This window comes from Ipomoea nil, unplaced genomic scaffold, assembly GCF_001879475.1.
Source record: "Ipomoea nil cultivar Tokyo-kokei standard unplaced genomic scaffold, Asagao_1.1 scaffold3169, whole genome shotgun sequence".
Classification (NCBI taxonomy): Eukaryota; Viridiplantae; Streptophyta; class Magnoliopsida; order Solanales; family Convolvulaceae; genus Ipomoea; species Ipomoea nil.
In genome coordinates this window covers 3,066,550-3,090,899 of record NW_017619597.1, presented here as the reverse complement: position 1 = coordinate 3,090,899, position 24,350 = coordinate 3,066,550, and the positions used below count along the sequence as shown (strand labels likewise).

General features: G+C 38.5%; 1 protein-coding gene across 1 annotated transcript; it reads left to right on the top strand.

Moving 5' to 3' along the window:
• The first annotated feature begins 454 nt into the window (after positions 1 to 454).
• Positions 455 to 3,002, top strand: LOC109167480 (protein SHI RELATED SEQUENCE 1-like). The gene is made up of 2 exons (XM_019316489.1): positions 455 to 1,941; positions 2,261 to 3,002. The coding sequence occupies exons 1-2, from the start codon at positions 1,242 to 1,244 to the stop codon at positions 2,680 to 2,682; spliced, it is 1,122 nt and encodes a 373-aa protein (XP_019172034.1). The 5' UTR covers positions 455 to 1,241; the 3' UTR covers positions 2,683 to 3,002.
• The last annotated feature ends 21,348 nt before the right edge of the window (positions 3,003 to 24,350 follow it).

Genomic DNA, 24,350 nt, shown 5'->3' with positions numbered 1-24,350 from the left:
TCATACATACCAACACCATTAAATACGATTAGAAACTATTACTAACAATAAGTCAATACCTAGTACAATTATGTATATTTTCTTATTCTCTAAAATGTGGATCTCTTAATTCGTGCATTTTAGTCACAAATTGATTATATGTAAAAAAAATTTCGGACTAAATTATTCAGACTATAACTTTTAAGAATAGGCTAATAACATGTCTTGAAATTACGTATCAAAATAAACTTGAGACATATCACTTAAATTGAAATAAAACACCAAATCGTTAATATCTAACCCATCAAATACAACCATCAACCATACATGTATTTGTAGTTTTGTACAATTAAATATCATTACAAAAAGAAAAAAAAAGAGCCCACCACATTCTAAAAATAAACAATCAAGTAATTAAGCATCAAGTTAATGCCCGTAACTTTAATTTATTACGATGATACATATACGGTAAAATCCAGAGGATTGTAAGGTAAAAAGTGTTCACTCAGAAACAATCACAGAGCGAGAGAGAGAGAGAGAGAGAGAGAGGGGAATGGAAGGTCGAGCCGGAAGCCTGTGAGTTGTAAAGACTTAAATTGGGTGTGTGTTGCAGAGAGAGCAGTGAGCGCAGAGAAACAAAACAAACTAGAGAGAGAAGAGAGAGAGAGAGAGAGAGAGTGTCTGCAAGTCTGCTGCTTTTTGGCCATGGCGGCGTTGCAGTTGCAGAGCTGTAATTCTATACTACTACTTCTACTACCTCTTTAATGCTCTCCTCTCTATTCTCTAGATCACAAGAAAGAAAATATAGCCATACCCTCTTCTCTTCTTCTCTCACTTCTGCTTTCCTTTCTCATTAATCACTCTTTTCTCTCTCTCCAAAAAGTCTTTCCTGATCGCTTTGTCTGTCCAAGAATTTTTCATTTTTTTTTTTTTAACTAAAGCCTGCAAATTTCATCCCTTCCATAATTGTGACCAGCCCATATAGTACAAACAACATAAACAGTACTGATCTTGGATTTTTAACAGCATTAAAAAAAATACTCCGTATATAGGAGGATTTTTATTTCAAAGGTGAGAGATATAGAGAGAGAGTCTGAGGATGTTTTGTTTTCTGACGCTTCTTCCAACCCTACAACAACGACGAAATCAAGATTATTAGCGGAGGGGGTTATCGGCCTGCCTTATCATTCTCGGGTCATAATCACTGCTATGGATTGTCAGTCCCAATTGGATTCTGGAAAAGGGTTAAAAGCGGCAACTAAATGGCTGGCTTCTTTTCACTAGGTGGAGGAAGCGGTGGACGAGGCGGAGGAGGAGGAGGAGGAGGAGGAAATACCCCCCACCACCCCCACCACCACCACCACCAGCAGAATAGCAGCAACGCCGCCGCCACCGAAATCAGCCCGGAAAGTTGGTTTCTTTACAGAAATGATCAGGAAATACCGGCGGCGTATAAGGGGTTCGAGCTATGGCAAGAACATCAGCCCCATCCCCACCTCAATTCCCTCCAGGAGCTTTACCCGTCGTCTGCCGTCGGTTTAGGCGTGGGTCCCAGCAGCCGAAACCCCCACATGTCCCCCTCCTCCCCCGCCGCCGCGGACGAGCCCTTGAGATCGGCGGCGTTTGTGATGATGCGCAGCGCCGCCGCGGGTACCGGTGCAGCCGGGATTAGCTGCCAAGACTGCGGCAACCAAGCCAAGAAAGACTGCTCCCACATGAGGTGTAGGACTTGCTGCAGAAGCCGGGGGTTTCAGTGCCAAACCCACGTCAAGAGCACTTGGGTTCCGGCGTCCAAACGCCGGGAACGCCAGCACCACCTCTCCGCCTTGAACCAACAACAAGAACAACAACAATCGCTGCAGCTTCACAGCAGAGAAACCCCCAAAAGGCAGAGAGACGACGATAATCCCCCCACTTCTTCCTCTTTACTTTGCTCTCATCGTCTCCCTTCCACCATTTCCGGTACCCTATCTATTCTCTTCAATTCTCTCTCACCATCACCGTCTTTGCACTCTTCCCATCATTACCACTATTGTTGTTCTTCTGTGGTGGCGCAATTTCATTAAAAATTCAGAAACAAAAGGAATGAAACAAACCCCTTTCAGTTTACCAAAATTGAAGTGTGCATTTCCTTCTCTTCTTCTTCTTCGCTTCTTTTGGGGATAGTTCTGACATCTTTGATGCAAATCACATGGCTGCATAATATAATTTATATTCTCTTTTAGTACCTATTGTTATCTCTTCTTCTTTAGTTTATGTTGTTTCTATTTTTTGTGAATAGGGTTAGAAATGGGGAACTTTCCGGCGAAAGTGAGCCTAAATGCGGCGTTCCAATGCGTTCGGATGAGGTCCGTGGACGACTCGGAAGACCAGTACGCGTACCAGACCGCCGTGAACATCGGCGGCCACGTCTTCAAAGGAATTCTATACGACGAAGGGCCCGAGAGCCAGTACATGACGGCGGGGGAGAGCTCGTCCGGCGGCGGGAGCGGCAGCGCGGGAGTCCAGACGCAACACAACCTTCTGTCATCGGGTGCAGCCGCCACTACAGCCACGTCCGCCGCCACAACCAGCGCCAGCGGTGGCACCGCCGCCGAAGGCGGCGGCGGCCAGGGCCAGGCGTTCTTCGACCCTTCCCTATACCCCGCCCCGCTCAGCACTTTCATGGCTGGTACGCAATTCTTCCCACCCCCAAGATCTTGAGCTTCTCCACAGACTACATTTGACTTTTGACTCCTTTACACTGTTGTTGTTATATTAGCAGTCACTATTATTATTATTCAGTTTGAGGCAGACAACCTCAGAAAGCTCTACCCACAAAACATATATAATTTAGTATTTGTAGGATCATCCACAAGCAAAAAGAAATGAGGGCATGATGTCTGGTTTTTACTTCACATTTCTCTGAAATATATATTATAAAACATGTCTTCTTACCCAAAATTTTGGCCCAGTTTTTGCTTGTGCTATATGTGTTTCTCACCACCATTATCAATAAAAAGCAATATTTTCTTCCTTCCATATCTCATTTTATGTGTACTGATTCAAATTTTTATTTTATTTTATGACCTTTCTCAGCATTTCTGATCTGTTTGGATGTGTGTGTCCATTCTTGCATGAAAATTGTCATTTGAAATAGTTTTTTTTTAAAAGATTTAATATCTTGAACATATATAGTGCTCTTTGTTGGTTTAAGCTTGATTTAATGCAGTGTCAGGTGAATTAAGCAATATTAATGTGCAGTAAGATGTTAGAATCTGGTGTCTTAGATCCTGCTGATAAACCAGGATGATATCAGTTATCCAGTGGAAAGAATGCACAATTATAGTAACTGTTTGAAAAACAAATTCTGAAATATTCTTTCTCCAGTTGCAAGATATCTGACCATCTACATGTTACTCTCTGGTACTCCATTTTTTTTGTTTTTGTTTTTTTTTTTTTTGAGATTTCTCTGCATAAAGATGGGACAAAATGCACATATATGCATGGAAGATGTTGCCAAAGCAAGAAAACTTAACCATTTTTTCCTACAACCACATTGGAACTTCCGGTTTCTTGCCCAGTTTCTTAGACCTTTGGAGGGAGTTGGGCATTGTTTAATTGTTTCTTTTTAAACATAGATCCATTTTCTCGTTACAAGATAGGGGTTTGATAAACACTAGGACTTTTTTCTTTCCCCTTTTTCGAACAAATAACTCCACTCTTGTTGAATTAATTGCAAGATCATTTATGTATTTTCCTTTGTTTTCTAACTTTGTGTTTCAATTATATATATGTGCATTTACATCAGTTAGTTAGAGCAGTTATGGTGTGAAGTATTTGATTTTGGGTTCTTTTTCTACGATTTGGTTACAAGGCAACTTCTTAAATATATGGATGACAAGTTTGATGAAGTGTTAATAGGTGGTTGACTAATATGTGTACTTGCTTGAGACCATACATGGAAAGTAGATGGTACATTTAAGATGGAATAACATTGTGTTTCTTACTCTATTTATAGCGGGAATAGCTAGAAAGATATGGGCACTGATAATGCAAGATATGAACGATATATGGAGGGTCATTAGCAAGATTATAACTTGAGTTTGCTCAAATCTTTGAATGTCATGATTAATGTAGTACCCATGCTTTATCAGTTGTGTTGGTTTCTGTTCAAAAACGTGAAAACTGGAATGACATGTTAAGAAAATTTCGGAACAAAATAGAAAGGTATGATAGAAGACTGAAGCTTAGTGCACTAAAACATGTACTCCGTTTAATCTATGTTGTTTGTGTTTGGTTTCAGTGTATAATAATCTATGTTGTTTGTGTTTGGTTTCAGTGTATAATAATGTGGTTTTACAACATGGAGTTTGTGAGAGTCTTCATAGTTTCATCTTCTTCATGAACATGCAATGCTTTGAATTTTGAAATATGGCTTTTCAAAATGTAGCAGCTGGCAAACCTTATTCATTATATTGCTATTATGTTGGCATCTTTAATTCAAACTATAAATAAAAAGTATTATTATTATTAGTATTATTATTATTATGTGGCATGATAATGGAGATGGATGGTTGGTTGTAGTTACATGGTTATAAATGGTCAGGGAATAATGCTAGCAATAGAAGTATATATACTGTGACAACCATAGGCACGGGTGCAGCATTAACTTTAATTTTGTGGCATTCATTAGTGTCTTTAATATTTAATATAAGTATGGAATAACCTTAAATGCTGTTTTATACTCCACTTAGGCACTTGGTCAAAAAACAATTCAATATTTCAAAACTTGCATGTCAACATGAGTGTGTGTGTATATATATATATATATATATATAATTAGTGCATTCTATTTTTCACTCATAATTTTTGATAGGTTATTTGTTGATTATAAGTTATCACAGTTTTATATATAATTTAATGTGATATTTGTCATATAATTTGAAACCTACCATCACTATTGGATGGAATTTACTGGCTATTGCTAAAAAAGGATATATATATATATATTTTTTTTTTCTTTTTGAGTGACGAGAGAAATCTGTCTCATCACCCGAGGGTATGTATTAGGTTAATTGAGCATTGTGTAATAATCTTTCTTGCACTTGCTACTACTTGTTGTTTGGGGCTTTGTACATTACATTTCGTTGAATTCTCTTTTGATTTGCATGCATTTTGATGAAAGGTTTATGTTAAAGTAAATAAAATATATTAAAATATTAACTCTTTTGTTGCTTTTATAATTTTTTTTTATTATATGATTCCTATCATGTGGCATTGGTGACATTTGAGTGATTTGAGAAGTTGAAAAGAGCTGATGTGATGTTAAAGTATAATGCTGTTTTGTAATGTAAGGTTTGTGTTTCGTTTTCATATTATTTGCAACATTTCATGTTGGACCGTTGGAGTAACAGAAATGTCTTTTTTTTTGGGGCTGTGTTTTGCCATTGGTTTTAAGGTTTCAGATATATGTAATGGAGGTTAAGACTTGAGACATTTGAGGTTTCATTAACTAATCAAACTTAGTACAGAAACCTATTAAAAGCTGCAAAATTAATCTTAATTAGGTTAAAACTAACATAAGTTTTTAATTAATATTAATACAACAAGTTGTTGGTATATAATATGGAATGCGTATAATTGAATATGAATAGAAAAGTGGATATGTATTTGACATTTCCAATGCAAAGCACTATTCCGATCTAACTTTACCTCAGAAACGTTAATGATGATAGAATCTGTTATTCTGATGCCACCACCTCTTTGTCTCCTCCACTCTCCACTTGCATTGCAACATTTCCTCGAGCTTCAAAACTTCTCCCTCTTTTTCTTTCTCTTTTCAAAGACAATCTTATTTCTGTGCGGTAATATAATGTTTTTTGGGAATGATGTTTTTTTGTGGGATGGGAGAAAAGTTTGTTTCCCAATTACAAATTTAAATTAAATTTCTTGAAAAATGTGGTGTATTTTAAAAATGTTTTGATTTCCATTCATAATAATGATGTGCGAATGTACAAAGAGAATTTGTTTTTTTTAGGAGGAAATTAATTACTAATAATATTAATGATTTATTTGGGTAGTTCAAATAGTTTTATACCAACAGAAAAAAATTATGGTGACATTTTATTAGTTTTTTACACTTTATCATATGGTGTACATTGTGATATTACACCGTAGTGCAATTAGGATTAATCTTTGATGGTTTATGGTTTAATTTTCTTGTTTGATTTAATGTTTTGCCTTTTAGTTATTTGGGTTAAGTTTATTCTGCACTCTATATAGTTACAACTTATACTTTTTAAAGTAAAAATGAAATACTTATTAAAATATCAGTGCATTTTTTTTTTTTACTTTTCAAATTGCATCAGTTTTTTTTTAGTTAATTAAATATATTTTTATTAGATGAATATTCATTAAATACATTAGAACACTGTTCACCCTAGCGAGGCCTACAACATCCTACTGATTAAAATAGTTAAGAATTTTTTTAAAAAATAAATTTTCTTCAGTCATCGTACCTGCCCTTATCTATTGCCAATCAATTAGTACCAAGTGGTTTTGTATATTATTACTTTGTACGCTGTTAATTACTATACAATCTAACATGAATTATTATTTTTGCCACTTTTTGTCTATAGTGGTGCCAGTTTTTAATGTTTCGTACGGTCAATGATTTTTTTTTAAAAAATTTAATTATAAGATGATTAAAATAGTTGAAAATTATCGATGGAATAAATTAATAAAATATATATTTGAAATACTTAACTGAGGTGGTGACGTTGACCTCATCGTCTTCAATGCTGACAGATGAAAAATTTTATTCTTTGGTTTGTATGACATGCATGCCTCCTTGCACAAGAACTGCAAATCTGTTTTCTCGAAGTTTTTAGGGTTTGTACATTGGAATATACGAAGGAACAAAATTTTGGTTTTTTTTTTTTTTTTTTTTTTTTTTTTTTTTTTTTATGGTGGGTGATAAAAGGTTTAAAGAAGGTGAGGCTCACCCAAAGATACAGGAATCTGGTGCACCAGGAAACAGGATAATTGTGGTGCGGCGGCGGCGGCGGTGGCCATGGCCGTGGTCGGTGGTCCCCGGCCGTCCGACAACGAGGAATGATGCTAATGGCGGCTGGCTAGTTGCTAGAAGGAAAACCCCATGTGGTGATGTCGGAATACAAGAACGAAAAGCCTAAAACACCCTCGGCCCTTTCCTCATTGCGGTTAAGTCGTATGGATAATGAAAGAAACCCAGATTCTGGATCCGTCTTGTCGGGCATTTGAGGTTGCAAAATGTCGGTGTTGATCGGAACATCCGATCCTCCACCACCGGAAAAGCCTGGTCTGGTGGTGGACCACCGTAGATTAGAAGATGGTTGGTGATATAAAGAGTAAAGAGAGTTGTGTCTTTTCAGTTTTCATTCGCCTTTAATTTGGCGAAAGAGTAAAGGAATGAAGATTTGATGTAATGGTGGGAATTGTATGTATGTATGTATGGGTATCCCCCCCTCGTCCACCACCGGCCACCGCCCACACCAACCAACGCAAAAAGAAGACAAAAAACATAACTGAAGGCTTTTCAAACCGAACAGTGACCCCTATCACCCTACGGTGACACCAGAAAGAAGAGACAAGTCGTGGGGAGTTTTCATCGTTTCATTATCACAAACCAACAGAGAGTGTTTTGTGTTTTAGTGATCGCTTCAGCGTTACATCCATCCATTGGAATCATCATATCAGATTACATTTACCCTCGTGAATAAATCAACTTAGATTGTTTATAGTTAACAGTCGACTACTTGGCTCAATTCAGAAAGATTATTAGGGTAAGTCACTCTTGTTGGAAGCCAAACTTATAATCTTGTAGTTCTTGCCCGAGCTCTTGATTTCGGTCCACCTTGAGGGCAAGGGTCTTGAACTCCAATCTGTTCCTTTTCATGTGTTTTGTATGACTATAACTGTCACCTCGAGCTAACAATTATGCTCTTATTCCCTGAGAGCGAGGGACGGGGCCTATTGTGCATCTCGTGATTTTTTTGAAGAATATTACTTGACTGGAGTTAATACTTAATAGTCTGATCAATTTGACTAAAGTTGCTTCCATTTATGAAATTACATACCCTTGGTTGCAGAGGCTGCAGTTAATGTAACATGTCAACACCACCACTACCTCTCCTTGCTGATGTTTGTGAACTCCCAAGAGCCCTTTTTTTGGTAATTGTAATTTGTCTTCTTTCTTACAAACTTGCACGCTAAAGTGGGAAGAAGAAAATGGCTGTTTTGGCCTTTATACATTATGGGCATTACATACCAATTCAATTCCCTGTATACATTTTCCCATATCCCCAAAACCATAAATTCTTGTTACCATTTGCTTAATCTTATACATGAAGAATCATCAAGAAAATGTGACTTGAGCATTATTCATTCTTTTAATTCAGACTAGATGGTTAGTAATATGTCCATTGCAACTGCTTATTCTCCTCGTTCATTCCATCTACAACTGAAACTAAATAAGAATACACCATTATATTATTGTCCAGCAAGTTGGCCCCACATTCACTCATCAATACTCTTGGGCTCTGATCTGATCTGTCAGAAACTGCAAGAACTGGGCTGGGGCTCTGATCAGACAGCATCGGAGACAGGCCGGTTGGTCCCTTAATCCTTGTTAAGTTCAATGGTTATATCCATCAATTAAAGCAGGATTGGTTCATCTAAACAAAGCTATGACACATGTAACAAAAAGGGCTGAACCAATCTATCCAACTATCCAAACATAGCCGCATGAAATAATGAAAGTTGTAACACAACATTAAAGATTTAGTTATATTTCTCTAGCTTCTATGCTACCCTTTTCTTTGGACCAACTTTGTGATGGGAATTCTGGATAATTATTACAAGAACCCAACACCTTTGTTAGGAAGACTCTATATAAGTATATATCTTTTTAGAATCAAAAGAGAAGATTATGTACCAAGCAATCAACGATGGAGTTCACACTACATTTTCATTCAATAATAAGGAAAAAGACTTTAAAATAATACAAGTAGTTTAGAGTATTTATATGCATACTTTAGACTACTCTATTCCAATTAAGGGTGTGTTTGTTTCATGGGTTTACACACCAAGAATGAGAATTAAAATCATAGTTAGTGTTTGGTTGACAACTTTTTAAAACACAACTATAGGATTTGCTTACTCCTTCAATTAAAAATTCATTCTCAAATTAAAAATGGGTATCATTCAATATTATTGATAATATGATTTTTAACTTTGGATTATTAGTGGTTTTAGATTTTTGTTTTGATTTTGTTTTTGTTCATATTGGTGTTTTGGATGTCATAATATTAAGATGAATTGCCTTAATTTTTTATTTTTGTATTTTAAAACCTTTATTCCCATTATCGGATCATATATAACCAAACATCAATACTGATAATCATTTCAATTCTACCCTACTACCAAACATACAAAATACTTTCGTCAAAACTCATTATCATTACCAAATATTTGATTCTCATTCTAATTCCGATTCCCTTATGCGAACCAAACACACTCTAAAACTTTTTTCTTTCAAGCACAATAGCAGACTAATTAATTATTAGACTTTGACGGAGCGTTTGGTTGGAGGGAGGGAATTTACGTGGGAAAGGAATTGCAATTTCATAGGAGATGAATTGCTGGAAATAAAGTGAGAATTTAAATTCCAGTGTTTAGTTTATTAAAATAAAATTAGTGGCATTTCAATTCTAATGTTCAGTATACATGAGAATTGAAAGGGAATAAGCAGTATAAAGTCCAAAATGCCCATTATTGTTATCATGCATCAATTTAGGTTAAAACAGGGAAGATGTAATTTTGTCTTATCATTATCCTTTTTCTTTTTAAAATTCATAGAACTAAAATGCCAAGGAAATCATGAGATTTTAATTCAATGAAAATGAGTAATTTCATGAAATTGCAATTCCCTCTAACCAAACTAAGAAATTAAGTGAGAATGAAATTTAAATTCCCCCAACAAACGCCCTGTGAAAGATTGACAAACTTTCGTCAAGTCTTTGGGGTCTTGTTTTAATAATTCTTTACTCAAGAGATACTCATTGTGCCAAACATGATCCGTGATTAGCAACCAAAACAGTAGAGTTATGAACAGTCAAGTTCAATTGCTCATTTTCATACGTCTCCATGATGACGACTATACTGTTCAATCTTGGTACAACAAGATTATTGTACAGTTGTACTTATGATGAAAAGAGATTCGTCTGATGAATAATGCGATTTCAGTATTCTGCCATCATGATTTCATTACCTGGAAACGGGCTGCTTTCCGGTTTCACCACAAACCGTATTCATTGGATGACCCGATCCGATTTATTGTTGCGTGTGAATGTGTGATCAGTTTAAACCCAAAAAATTAGTTGAGTAAATACTTATTCGTGAAACATATATCAGGAGGATGAAAATGTAATATTTATACCAAAAATTATAATATTAATTATGAATAAATTTTTTGTTACTTGAAAAAGTAATATTTTTAAGGAAAATATGTTAGTTACTAGCAGAAAAAGTTTTCTATTTTCTAATTTTTCAGTTTTCATTCTATGTTTTATGTTTATAAAGCTTGTTTTTTCAAATTTATTTTTTTAGATGAACATTATAAAACTAACAAAAGTTTCAACGATTGACTTTTAGACTTTATGTTTAAAATATATTTGTGACAGGATAATTGGACAAAGTACTGGATCCGACCCGAAGTACATACTACTCATAGTAGTCAAAGCAATCAACACAGTCAGTTGGTAACGGTGAAGAGTGCAATAGGAAGAGGTGAACTGTAACACCCCGTGTTACGACCCCTAAACCCAAATTAATTAAACAATTACTCAGCTCAAAAATGGAGTTAAAATCCACTAATTAGCTAAAAAGGGTCCACCATGGTCCGTGGGCCTTTATCCCTAAAGCCAATCCCTTAGTCCTATAAGAAATAGAATTAGTAAACCCATGCCACTTAGACCCTAATTAGTACTCTTAATTATATAAATAGGGACATAGGAGGCACCTAGAACTCACACCACAAATAATCTCTCACCACACAAGAAGTTCCAAGAATTCCCTTAGGAGAAATCAAGAAAGGAGAAATCTTAAAGAAAGACCATTCATAGCCAAGGAAATTAATTAAGGCTAAGAGGTAACCCATGTCTCAACAAAACCTATTTTCTTCGCTATAATCTCCTTCCTTGGCCTCCTTCTATATGCTTGTGACTTGATTAATTCCTCTATGCTATTTGTGATATATTCTTGATGATTGATAAGATGATTTATGTGTATTCTGGAAATCTTGATGATGAAAAGAGGTTCTTGATATTCATGTGATGATTCTTGACAAAACTTGATATTTCTTGATGTTAGAAATAAAATTGTGATTTGGATGAATTGGGAGGGATTAGAGCCCTAGGGTGGATTGGGAATTTGTGTTATAATGTTCTTGATATATATTGGGTGGGAATTCGCACGTTCGGGTGTTGTTGATGTTTAAAAGTCGTAATAGGATGAGTTATACGTGATTCTTGCTCTTGATCCATTAATTGACTACGTGGTGTCGTTAGTTGCGTTTAAAAGTGTCTAAGCATGATTTCAGGTTCCACAAAGGTTCCCGGGACGAATTTGTGATGAAAGAGTCAGTGGGGGGTAGGGGTACCCACCACCTACCCGCTGCCCGAAGATCACCGCCGGGCAGCGGGCAGGCGCCGGGCAGGCGTCCGCCCGCCGGTAACCCGCTGCCGGGCAGTGATCTCCGGCGAGCAGCCGGCGGGTGATCCCCCACCCACCGGCTACCCGCTGGTCCGTTACCCACCCCGGGTCCTCGGCTTCCCCGTTTGATGTTCCCCATTCCCCGTGGTGTCCCAACGGACCCCGTTTGTCGTGCCTGAGTCTAGTTTGATGTTTTGGGTGCCGTTCGTAGGATAAAAGAGTCTTAGGAATTGCATGCTAGTTGAATCGGTAATCCGTTGACCTAGGTGGAAGTCGTATGAACCCCTTAGGACTATTCTTAGTATGTGAATGATCACACGTAAGCTTAATTATATGTCTCCCCCTTCCCAATGTGCTATTGTGTGCTATGTGATGCATGATTCCCCAACTTGGTTGCGATCAAGTTGGCTATACGGGCAGTTGAATGGGCTGAGAACCATCCCAACTGTTAACCAGGCCGGTTAAGATCGGTCAAGTATATAAATATTATATAGGGCTGCGGTCCACTATACGGACAGTTGAATGGGTTGAGAACCATCCCAACTGTTAACCAGGCTGGTAGAGATCGGTCAGGTATATAAAGATTATATAGGACTATAGGTCCACATGGGCCTCGGTGATATGACCCACCGACCTGGACGCGCCAGGCGGTGTGTAGGGCCAATAAGCCGAGGAAGGCTGTAGTCCACCGACCTGAGTAATCAGGCGGTGTGTAGGGCTACGGCTGGCTGCGATCCACCGAGTGATGGGACAACGGTGTGTAGGGCCGTAGTCTTCGAGGATCTTCACCCACCGACTGAGTCCCTCAGCGGTGTGTACGGCTTGATCCGCTACGGTCCACCGACTGTATGCATCAACGGTGTGTAGGGTCGTAAGTCCCCCCTTGTAAAGGGGATCACGGTCCACCGACTGTGCGCGTCAGAGGTGTGTCGGATTGTGGTCCGACGTTGAGTTCGTCAGCGGTCCTTTATGGGTTGGTTGCGATCAACTCCCTTCATGCCGCGGTATGAGGTAGGGTGCTGCGGGGCCGTGTTAATGCTATACGCATTAACCCTCATGTTCGGGGCATGCGATTGGTCCTGTGGCGCCAGTGCAGTGTGATTGAGTGTCACTGTAACACCCCGTGTTACGGCCCCTAAAACCAATTAATCATTTAATCATTTACCCAAAAGAAAGGACTAAATTTCAATAATTAATTAGGAAAAGGCCCACCATAGTCCATGTGCCCTTATCCCTAAACCCAATCCCCCAGACCTAGAAGGAATAGAACTAACCCTAATTAGGGACTCTTAGGTATATAAATAGGGGGCATAGGAGGCACCTAGAACCCACACCACAATAATCTCTCACCACACAAGAAGTTCCAAGAATCCCCCTAGGAGAAATCAAGAAAGAAGGAATCTTAAAGAAAGACCCTTCATAGCCAAGGAAATTAATTAAGGCTAAGAGGTAACCCATGTCTCAACAAAACCTATTTTCCTTGCTATAATTATCTTCTTTGGCCTCCTCTCTATACTTGTGTCTTGATGAATCGTTTATGATGTTGATGATATGTTCTTGATGATTATGAGATGATTTTATGTGTGATCTTGATGATCTTGACGATGATAAGAGGTTCTTGACGATTATGTGATGTTCTTGATAAATCTTGATGTTTTGATGGTTAAAAGATGAATTACGATTTTATTGGTTTGAATATGATTAGAGCCCTAGGTTAAAATTGGGAATTTCGTATTGGGTTATTCTTGATATAATTGGGTGGGATTTCACATGTTCGGGTGTTGATTATGTTTAGAAGTCATGATAGGATATGTGTTATATGATTCTTGCTTTTGATCCGTTAATTGTTTACGTGGTGTCATCAATTGCGTTTAAAAGTGTCTAAGCATGGTTTCGGGTTCCACAATGGATCCCGGGACGTTTATTTTGATAAAGAGTCAGTGGGGGGTAGGGGGACCCGCCACCTACCCGCTGCCCGAGAAGGGCGTCGCCGGCAGCGGGCAGCCGGCGGGCAGGCGACTGCCCGCCGAGCACCCGCTGCCCGGAGACTTGTCACCGGCGGGCAGCCGGCGGGTGGTCCTCCACCCACCGGCTACCCGCTGGGAATTGACCAACTCGGGACTCCGGCCTCCCCGTTTGATGTTTCCCCGACCCTTGTGGTGTCCCAACGGACCCCGCTTATCGTGCCTAAAGTCTAGTTTGATGTTTCGGGTACTATTCGTAGGATAAACGAGTCTTACATATGTATATATGTCGCATGCTAGTAGAATTGGTATCCCGTTGGCCTAGGTGAAAGAAGTATGAACCCCTTAGGATTATTCCTAGTATGTGGATGACCACGCATAGATATCATTACACGTTTTCTCCCCTTCCCAATATGTTAATGTGGGTTGCATGTGCTTGCTATGTGTTATGTGTGCATGATACCCCAATTTGGTTGCGATCAAATTGGTTATTCTTGAGCTGCGGTTCAGAAGCTGGCTGCGGTCAGAATTACACTCTTGGGCTGCGGTCCACCGTTTGGTTGCGATCAAATGTTTTACATGAGCTGCGGTTCATATTCCTGGCTGCGGTCAGATGATCACTCTCGGGCTGCGGTCCACCGTTTGGTTGCGATCAAACGTTTTACATGAGCTGCGGTTCATATTCCTGGCTGCGGTCAGATGACTACTCTTGGGCTGCGGTCCACTGTTTGGTTGCGATCAAACATTATGATGAGCTGCGGTTCATCGGTCGGTTGCGATCGACCCCTCCGTGTTGCGATACGGGGCAGGATGCTGCGGGGCCGTGTCAGAGCTATATGCGCTGACCCTCATGTATGGGCATGCGATTGGTCCTGTGGCGCCATCAAAGTGTGTTATGTGATGAGATATGGATGGTTTGATGTTATGAGTATTATGAAAGCGTGACCATAGGATACATGCTAGTAAATTGTATATGCCTGGTTATGACTATTGACTGTGCTTATCTCTATCTGTCGAGTCTGTTCCCTATGCTTGTGAATTATATGACTGTTGACTGTGCTTATCCCTATCTGTTGAGTCTATTCCCTGTTTTGAAAGCTAGAGTCTCTTAGGATATATTTTCATGCTTCGAAATGGCTTTTCGTATATCTATGTATATATCTATATGTATTGTATTTCAACGCGTTGGAGTGGGTTACCAGCATCTCTCGCTGAACAGATATATTTGGCTTTCAGGCTCAGAGAAGTAGACACTGGAGCGCGCTAGAGCCTTGGAGCATAAAAGTAGATAGTTTCCCTTTCGACCTGCGTGCCATGATCATGCATTTACATTATTGAGGATATTAGTTAGTTAGCATGTGCACCTGAGTTCTCTAGCTCAGGTGTGGCATAACACCCCGTACTCTTTATATATTGTTTTGGGATTTAATGAGAATTTACCTTTATTATATAAGCTTCAAAAGTTTAAAAATTTCGGGGTGTTACATAGAACTTCTTCAAAAATTCTCCATGTAATTTTTCCCAAGTGTCAAAATGGTTATCTGGATGTGAGGATAACCAATCTCCAGCCCTGTCCTTCAGTGTGAAGGGGAAAAGCCTAAGTCTGACAGCATCTTGAGTGACTCCTTTCATCTTGAAAGTGCCACAAAGTCTTGGTGGTGTGAGCATTGGGATCTTCCGTGGGCATCCCTCCAAATCGATCCGTCGCAGCCATGCTGAGTATGACCGGATTGATCGCAAAGTTGTTGGCCTCCACATTTGGAATATTGATGCTACCATGCTCCTCAACATCCGGAGCAAGGTAGTTAGACATTGATCTCCCTTTAACTTGGTTTTCTTGTACCTGTGCCATCCTAGTTTGTTTTCTAAGAAACTTGGCTCTTTTCTCAATCTCAAGGTTCAGAGGTAATAATTCTTCTTTCCCAAAAGATCGTGTACGCATACAAAGCCAAGTTCATAGATTCAAAGTAAAATCACACTCAAGAACAAGGAACTTGTTGTAGATTAGCAAAAATAAAAATAAATAAAATAAAATAAAATAGACTAGACTCCTAAAGTAAGACTTTCACTAATGTCAGTACGTAACGCCACCTCCCCGGCAACGGCGCCAATTTGATTGCGGTATTTTGGGGCAAACAAATAATACCCGGAGTATTCGGGTTGTCGAACCACAGAGAGATGGGGTACTAATCACTAGCTACTAGGTTACTCATATGAAACTAGTCCGAACAAAACTTGAAGGTTGGGTAATTGCAGAAAATAACAAACAGAATAAAATAAATAACAAGATTTTGTATACAATAAAGCAAAATAGGATTCTTGGGATCACAATGTTTAATCACCTAGTGCCAATTAACGTTAGTAATATTTAGTTTGGGATTAAGATTTGTATGGGAATGCAAAGTGGAATCGAATTACTCCCGTAATCTCTATTCCTAGTGACTTTCCACTCCCGTGGCTTAAACACCCAATAAGATCGAAGATCAGCATTCAATTATTCTCAATTACTACCATCTCCCGATTGACAACAATCTAGAATAAGATTCCCCCAATAAGTTCCCCTTTCCCAAGGTCCAACCATTAGGTGCAATCGTGTGTGCCCTAATTTATGCCCCAATTCCCATTGGTGACACAAACATGACTATGAAGCTAGTAATTTAGGCCTTTAATTACCAACAACAACAGATTAAAACAAGATTGCAACACAAATCATAAATCTAAACATAAATATATTAAGAAATTAACGAACTAGGCACATAGGTTCATAAACAAATTTACTCAAAAATCCCTAAGGAATTTAGCCAAGCATGGCTAAATTATACATAGCAAATATAAATAAAAATTACAAATCATCAAAAGAGTACAAGAATTAACCAGACAATTTTCCCAAATCTCCCTAGTCTTCTTCTTGCTTCCCAAGACAACTTGTAGCTCTTGATTTCGCTCTTTCTTGTCTCCAAAGAACTCTAAAAATCTCTCTAAAAAAACTTGAATCCCCCTTTAGAGTTGAGGAATATGGAATTTTATAGTAGGTATAAAGCTGAGGCGAAATTGAAATTTTCCTAAATTAATTAAGGAAATTACCGCCCTTTTATTTGGAAAATAATACTACCTTTTTATTATTGAAATTTGGCATAGCTTTTTATGAGATTTAGTGCCAATGATAATTTGGAATTTAATGCAGCCATTTGAAAATTGCTTCTTTTGGAAGTCGGTGGCGTAGGTTTCGTTATACGATTTTCCCCCCTTCCCAATGTGTCAATGTGGGTTGCATGTGTTGCTATGTGTTATGTGTGCATGATACCCCAATTTGGTTGCGATCAAATTGGTTATTCCTGAGCTGCGGTTCAGAAGCTGGCTGCGGTCAGATTTACACTCTCGGGCTGCGGTCCACCGTTTGGTTGCGATCAAACGTTTTACATGAGCTGCGGTTCATATTCCTGGCTGCGGTCAGATGACTACTCTTGGGCTGCGGTCCACTGTTTGGTTGCGATCACACATTATGATGAGCTGCGGTTCATCGGTCGGTTGCGATCGACCCCTCTGTGTTGCGATACGGGGCAGGGTGCTGCGGGGCCGTGTCAGAGCTATATGCGCTGACCCTCATGTATGAGCATGCGATTGGTCTTGTGGCGCCATCAAAGTGTGCTATGTGATGAGATATGGATGGTTTGATGTTATAAATGTTATGAAATCGTGACCATATGATACATGCTAGTAAACCGTATATGCTTGGTTATGACTATTGGTTGTGCTTATCTCTATCTGTCAAGTCTGTTCCCTATGCTTTTAAATTGTGTGACTGTTGACTGTGCTTATCCCTATCTGTCGAGTCTATTCCCTGTTTTAAAAGCTAGAGTCTCTTAGGATATATCTTCATGCTTCGAAATGGTTTTTCTTATATCTATATATATGCCTATATGTATTGTATTTCAACGCGTTGGAGTGGGTTACCAGCATCTCTCGCTGAACAGATATATTTGGCTTTCAGGCACAGATGATTAGACACTGGAGCGCGCTAGAGATTCGGAGCATAGAGTAGATAGTTTCCCTTTCGGCCCGCGTGCCATGTTTATGTATTGATATTATTTGAGGATTCTAGAAGTAAGCCTGTGCACCTGAGTTCTCTAGCTCAGGTGTGGCATAGCACCCCGTACTCTTGTATTATGTTTTGGGATTTAATGAGAATTCACCTTTATTATATAAGTTTCGAAATTTTAAAAATTTCGGGGTGTTACAGTGTGTATAACCACAGATAAGCTCAACAATAGCTTATCCACAGAATAATCAATAAGGTGCAACATTTGTACAAAATCACATCAAGGGATTCACTCGAGAGGTTTCAATGAAAGACATGAAACGATACTCAACAACGGGGCAACAACAATAGACTTCAATCCAAGATCAACATGATTGGCAACACAAGTTGCCAATCCTCATTAGAGATGGACAACAACACATACTAGTATCAACGACATCATATCTAGCATGCTCATCAAACGGCTAAACCAAAATGATTCCAAAGAATCCCAAAGACTCACATAAATCCAACGAATCACAAAGTTGGACTATTAGCACGATTCAAGACACCAAATCCTAACACAGATACTTAGGATGTCGTTCTAGACATACGAAACATCAAGGAGACACACAAAAGCTCAACAATCCAACAAAGGGAGGCCAAAACATCACAAACCAAAGGGTGGAACCACAGGGAAACAACCCCTGCCACAATCCCACCTGTCTACCCCGCGGGTGGGGCGGCGGGTGGACAACTGCCCGCCGTTCCGCCCACGGGGAATGCCCTGTACACACAATAATTCCTTTCGGGAAATTTCATCTCCACGGTCAAGTTCAAGTCCAAAACACCCCAAATCTCACATACAACAAGGAAATAACTTAAACCCAAGAATAGATCAAAAGATAGCATTTAAGAAGCCTAGATACAAGCTATAAACATGAATTATCACAAAATCATGCATCAAATCTCACATTGACACCAAGAATCATCAACATAAGTCAAGAATCATCATATCAAGTAGAAAATAAGTTTTGTATAGCATGGGTTACCTTTGTAAACCAAAAGACTTCTTTCTTTACCCCCCTAAGCTTCTCCTTGAAGCTCATCTTCAACCAAATCTTCTTACACAACCAAAACCACAAGGAAAACACTAATCTTAGATAAAGATTAGGCAAGGCTAAACAAAAACACCAACTAATCCTAGATCTTACCCTTCCTAAAGCTTCGATGGTGAAAAGGTAGGATCTTGGGAGGTTCTTTTGCAAGGATGGAGGTGAGTTCTTTTTAGCTTGGAGAGTAAGCTAGGTTTTCTTTTTAGAGAGAATATAGAGAAATTGTAGAGAGAAGATGGAGAGAAAGAACTTTCTTGTCTAGTGTGGGAAGACAAGTGGTGGAGGGTTAAGGGAAATATCTTGGGTAGCAAGATAGGTTGTGAAATGTATAGAATTGTAACACCCCCGATTTTACCAACATTTTAAAACTTAAATTCAAAGATAAGCAAACTAAACATCAATCATCATAAAGCGGAAGCTAATAAAAACCGGGAAAAGTGTTATGCCACACCCATAAAACTATGGGTGCACAGGCTAAGTCTACAAAATCCATCATAACAACACATTGTCTAAGGCACACAGGCCACATCTATCTAAGGCTCACAGGCCCAAAACTAAGCAGAGGGAAAACAAAGCTACGCTAACTAGAGTCCACATCTAGCGCGCTCTCCAACTAAGCAAAACCTGTAAAACATAGGGATAACACCCAGTTAGCGAATAATGCTGGTAACCCATCAATACGCGTTAAATAGCATAGTATATAGATAGATATAATCAAAAGCGTTTGAGACAGGGGAATATAGTATATAGTCATTTGAAAGCCAGAAGAAGATCGACATCAAAGACTCATCACACTCTCAACAAAGACCAAGGATCATCAACCTCAACAAGACCACAAACCACAAACAACAAGGGACAACACAACTATAGATGCAACCTACCATTCACAAGGTAGAGTTCATCAAAGACATGCATATAAGCAAGGAAATATACAATCACATAATGACAAATTCACGTTTCAACCTTATACCTTAGTACCACCCTTATGGCTACCCCCGGCCTTATCACAATTCTAACCTGTACCTCCGAGTGCCACCCTGTACTTCTGAGTCCAACCTTATCTCGGTCTGGGACTATCGTCCCCCGCCAAACTTCCGCCAAACTTCACCGCCGAACTCTTAGTACGCGAGGGTGCCATTAAATATCATAGTCACATACCGCCGAACTCATGAGCAAAGCTCAAGTAACAAAACCACCAATCTCATTCATATTCACACATAGTCATCATCATCAACAAGACTAAGGCCCATCAATAGCCCCAATCAAGTATCAACAAATGGTACAGCGATTTGTACAAGATCACACCATAAGAATTAATCAAGGAATTTCAATAAAGTCATGAGACAATACTCAACAATCAAGGACTACAATCCACATCAAAATGATTGACAACGCGAGTTGCCAACTCCAATAAGAAGGAACAAACCACACATACTAGCATAACAACATCAAACTAGCATGCTCATCAAACGGGTAAACAAAAATGGTTCCGACGAACCTTCAAGACTCATATTAGTCCAACGAATCACAAGATTGGACCCTTAGCACGATTCAAGACACCAAATCCTAACATGGATTCCTAACTCATCGTTCTAGACATACGAAACATCAAGAAGACTCACAAAGAGCTCAATAATTCAACAACGGGAGGTCAAAACATCAAACACCAAGAAGAAAAGGATCACAGGGAACAAATCCCCGCAACCCACCAATACGTTCCCCGCGGGTGGGACCACGGGTAGGCCCCCACCCGTGGGTCTGCCCGCGGGGTACATGCCCAATCCACCTTGTTCCCCGCGGGTGGGGCGGCGGGTAGGCCAATGCCCGCCGTTCCGCCCGCGGGTACCATCCTGTACACCAAAAATTCCCTTCGGGGAAATTCATCAACAAAGCCAAGTTTAAGTCCAAAACACCCAAAATCTCACACACAACAAAGATATGACTTGAACCCAAGAATAAACCAAGCAATGAAATTTAAGAAACCTAAATACAAGCTCTAAACATGCATCATCACAAGATCATGCATCAAATATCTCAAATCACAATAAGAACATCAAATAGAAGCCAATAATCATTCATAGCAATAGAAAATAGGTTTTGTATAGCATGTGTTACCTTTGTAGCTTAACAACTTCTCCTTTACACCCTCCTAAGCCTCTTCTTAGAGTTCTTCTTCTCCACCAACTTCTTATACAAGCCAAAACACAAGAATGATTCTATCTTAGATAAAAACACCCAAAAGATGACTAAAAACACTAAATAGCTATGAACCTTACCCTTTCCTATGCTTGGGAAGAAGAAAGTAGGAATCCTGGGGTGGGATCTTGCAAAGCTAGAAGGTCCTCCTTTTTGCTTGAAGAATAAGCAAGGTTCTTTTTAGAGATGGAGTGTTTGGAACTTAGGCTAGTATGAGAAAATGAAAGGAATGACTTGCTAGGGATAGCTTGAACAACAAATCATGGGTGAAATGTCACTTTTACCCTTACTAAGGTTGGAAAGACAAAAGGGTAAAGGTACAAAACATAAGGCATAAGGTACACTTGGTTGACTTAAGAGACTAGTCAAATTCTAGTCCCTCGACTATTAAAGTTCAGGATTTTTAGGAAGGGATTACCAAGGAAGGCTAGGATTAATTCCTTAATTAATCCCAATTAGCATTTAGATTTATGGGGTGTCACAAGAATAACCTTCCTTGTCTTCAAAATTTGTTAGGAAGAACCCAAAGGGCTAGGTACAAGGCATAAGGCACAAGGTACCACTTGTTGACCAAGTCAATTGACTAAAGAGTCTAGTCAATTTAGGTCCTCCGACTATTGATTAAGGAATTTACAAGACAAGAGGGAATTAATTAAGAAATTAATTCGGGTTTGGAAGGAATTTTCGGGGTGTCACAAGTCACATGAGCCCGAGGTAAGTATGGCTGCACCATTTACCCCGAGGATAATAGATGCGCCCCTTCTGAAGGATTTCAGGCTTCCAGCTATCAAAGCTTACGCCGAGACTTCGGACCCGCGTGCACACATGACAAGGTACAAGACGGCTATGGTGATAATTTGGGCACATGATGCCATCATGTGTAGGGCATTCTTGTCCGCCTTGGATGGGGCGACCCAGGATTAGTTCAATACAATCCCGGATGGATCAATCCAAAATTTTGCAGAGCTATCCAAAAGCTTCTTGACTTACTTCTCTGACAGTATACAACGTAAGAAACCTTTCTCTCACCTCTGTGTAATAAAGCAGGAAAGAGGGGAGAACCTAAGGGATTTCATGAACAAATGGAAGATGAGGTTAACAATGTGTCTGACTTTGACTCAAAAGCGGTAATCCCAGTGTTTATTCAAACGTTTAGGTCCATAGACTTTCAAAGGCAGCTAAACACCCACTGTCCTCGCTCTTATGAAGATTTAATGACGACCGATACGGGGTCTGGCCTCGCTCACTACCCTACGGAAGAGCCAACCTTTGGCCAAGTCCACGACCGGCCACAGTGAGCTATGATGAACACACACACACAGACACAAAAAAAAAAAAAAAAAAAACAAACAAACAAAAACAAAAGCAAAAAACAAACAAACAAACAAAAACATAAAGCCAAAAAACAAAAAAAAAAAATCAAATTCAAAAATTCAAACAACAAAATTCACAGGAAAAAAAAAACAAAACAAAAACTTATCCTCCGAGGCCATGGAGGCCGAGGCCATGCCTCGGCCTCTGCCATGGCTGAGGCGGTCCTCGGCCATTGTAGTCGAGGTCGTGCTTCGGTTTAAAAAAAATTTAAAAATTAAAAAATAGATAAATAAATAAAAACTAATAAAAAAATACTATTGAAAACAATAGTACAAATAAATAAATAAATATATTCGACCTATCTTTCTACACGCGTAGGCTGTAGGCAAGGGCCAGTGACATGATATTCGATGATTCTGTACTTTTATTACTCCCTAGTTGACTCTGCTACGCTCTCAATTTGGGAGTAGTTGAGCTGGTAACAAGATAATTGAACAAAGTACTGGATCCAACCCGAAGCACATTGGGACTACTACGAGTAGTCAAAGCAATCAACACTGTTAGTTGGTAACAGTCAAGAGTGAAGTAGGAAGAGGTGAACGATTCTTAGAGTCCAATACCTCCTCATCAAAGAGTAGTTACGAAGGAGAGCGCACAACAGTTACTAAGGAGCCCCGACACTTATGGAGGGGAACCGTTGCACTTATTAGGAGGTCGTTAGTGCCTATTATCATATCCGTTACCATTGTACAGTATAAAAGTTGAGTTCATGTAACAAGTAAGGAGACAACACAATTTGGTGTTTTTTTTTTTTTTTTTTTTTTTTTTTTTTTTTTTTAATTTTTATTTTTTATGTTCACTTATACACAAATATTATCCGATAACATATTTGCCGTGTATTTGGTTCAAAATAGAATAAATATAATCTTCTTTTACATCCAATATATATCTAAACCAATAGCCTAATAAGTTCACCTAAAATTTAGTATAGATAATATTAATATTTTTTAGCTAATATTTAAAATATTTTTGAATATATTAATATATTAATTTGAATGACATGTATATAAATACATAATTTTTACTTTGAATTATAATATAGTAATATATGTGAAATTTCAATATCCAATATCAGGACCAAACTTGTATTACGATAAATAACATAATAAAAAATATCCAAACCAATAATCAATTGAGTTCAACCAAAATACAAAATTTGGTATATAGTTTAATTTTTACTTTTTATAATGTGAATATGTCTAACTTTAAGCATAAGCAAATAAGTTATGTTTAAATAAGTACTGCAAGTAGAAAAGATAGAAGATGGTGATAAGTAAAAAACTTGATAATGAATGTAATCATAGTAATGAATAAACATGTAAATAGACAGGGGCAGAGCCAGAATTTTTGCTCAGTGGGGCCGAAACATTACAACAAAAGAGATAATTTGAAAAAAAAAATAAAACGCTTAATTAGTATAGCCATAAATATTATTGGATATGAATAAAAAAAAAATAAAACATATCAAAACTTTATAAAAATATTCATAACAAAATATGAAACATAATTAATTTGATAAAATAGTTAGAATACAAAAATACGTTATAAATTACACATCTCATTATTAATATAAAAGAATGTTATGTGTTGAAGCAATAGACTCACAATTAATAATAGTTAGTAAAATGCCATAAAAACTATGCTTGAGCCATAGAAGGATTCAATCTCTCAATAAGTGTTCCTATTTGATCTAATCTGTACCTCGCCCATATTAGATATGTGAAAAAGTGGGGCACAATATATTCTTCACTTAGGGTTTCTGAAAAGAAATTATTTCTTTTTACCTTTTTTGTCTAAAAAAAAAAGTAGAAAAGAAAGCTCATTATCCCTTTGATGCTAGCTTGAGCACTCAGATTCTTGTGAGTTAGAAAGTATCTTGTTCAGAAGATACACTACTAGTGAAAAAAGGGAGGAAGAAGAGGTGAATGTGAAGTAAGAGGAGAAATAGAGAAAGACTAAGAGTAGAATGAA

Excerpts from the sequence above, each read along its gene's own strand:
- LOC109167480 (XM_019316489.1), top strand. The coding sequence starts at position 1,242 with ATGGCTGGCTTCTTTTCACTAGGTGGAGGAAGCGGTGGACGAGGCGGA. Across the intron at positions 1,942-2,260 it reads TCTCCCTTCCACCATTTCCG|GGTTAGAAATGGGGAACTTT; the intron begins GTACCCTATCTA and ends TTTTGTGAATAG.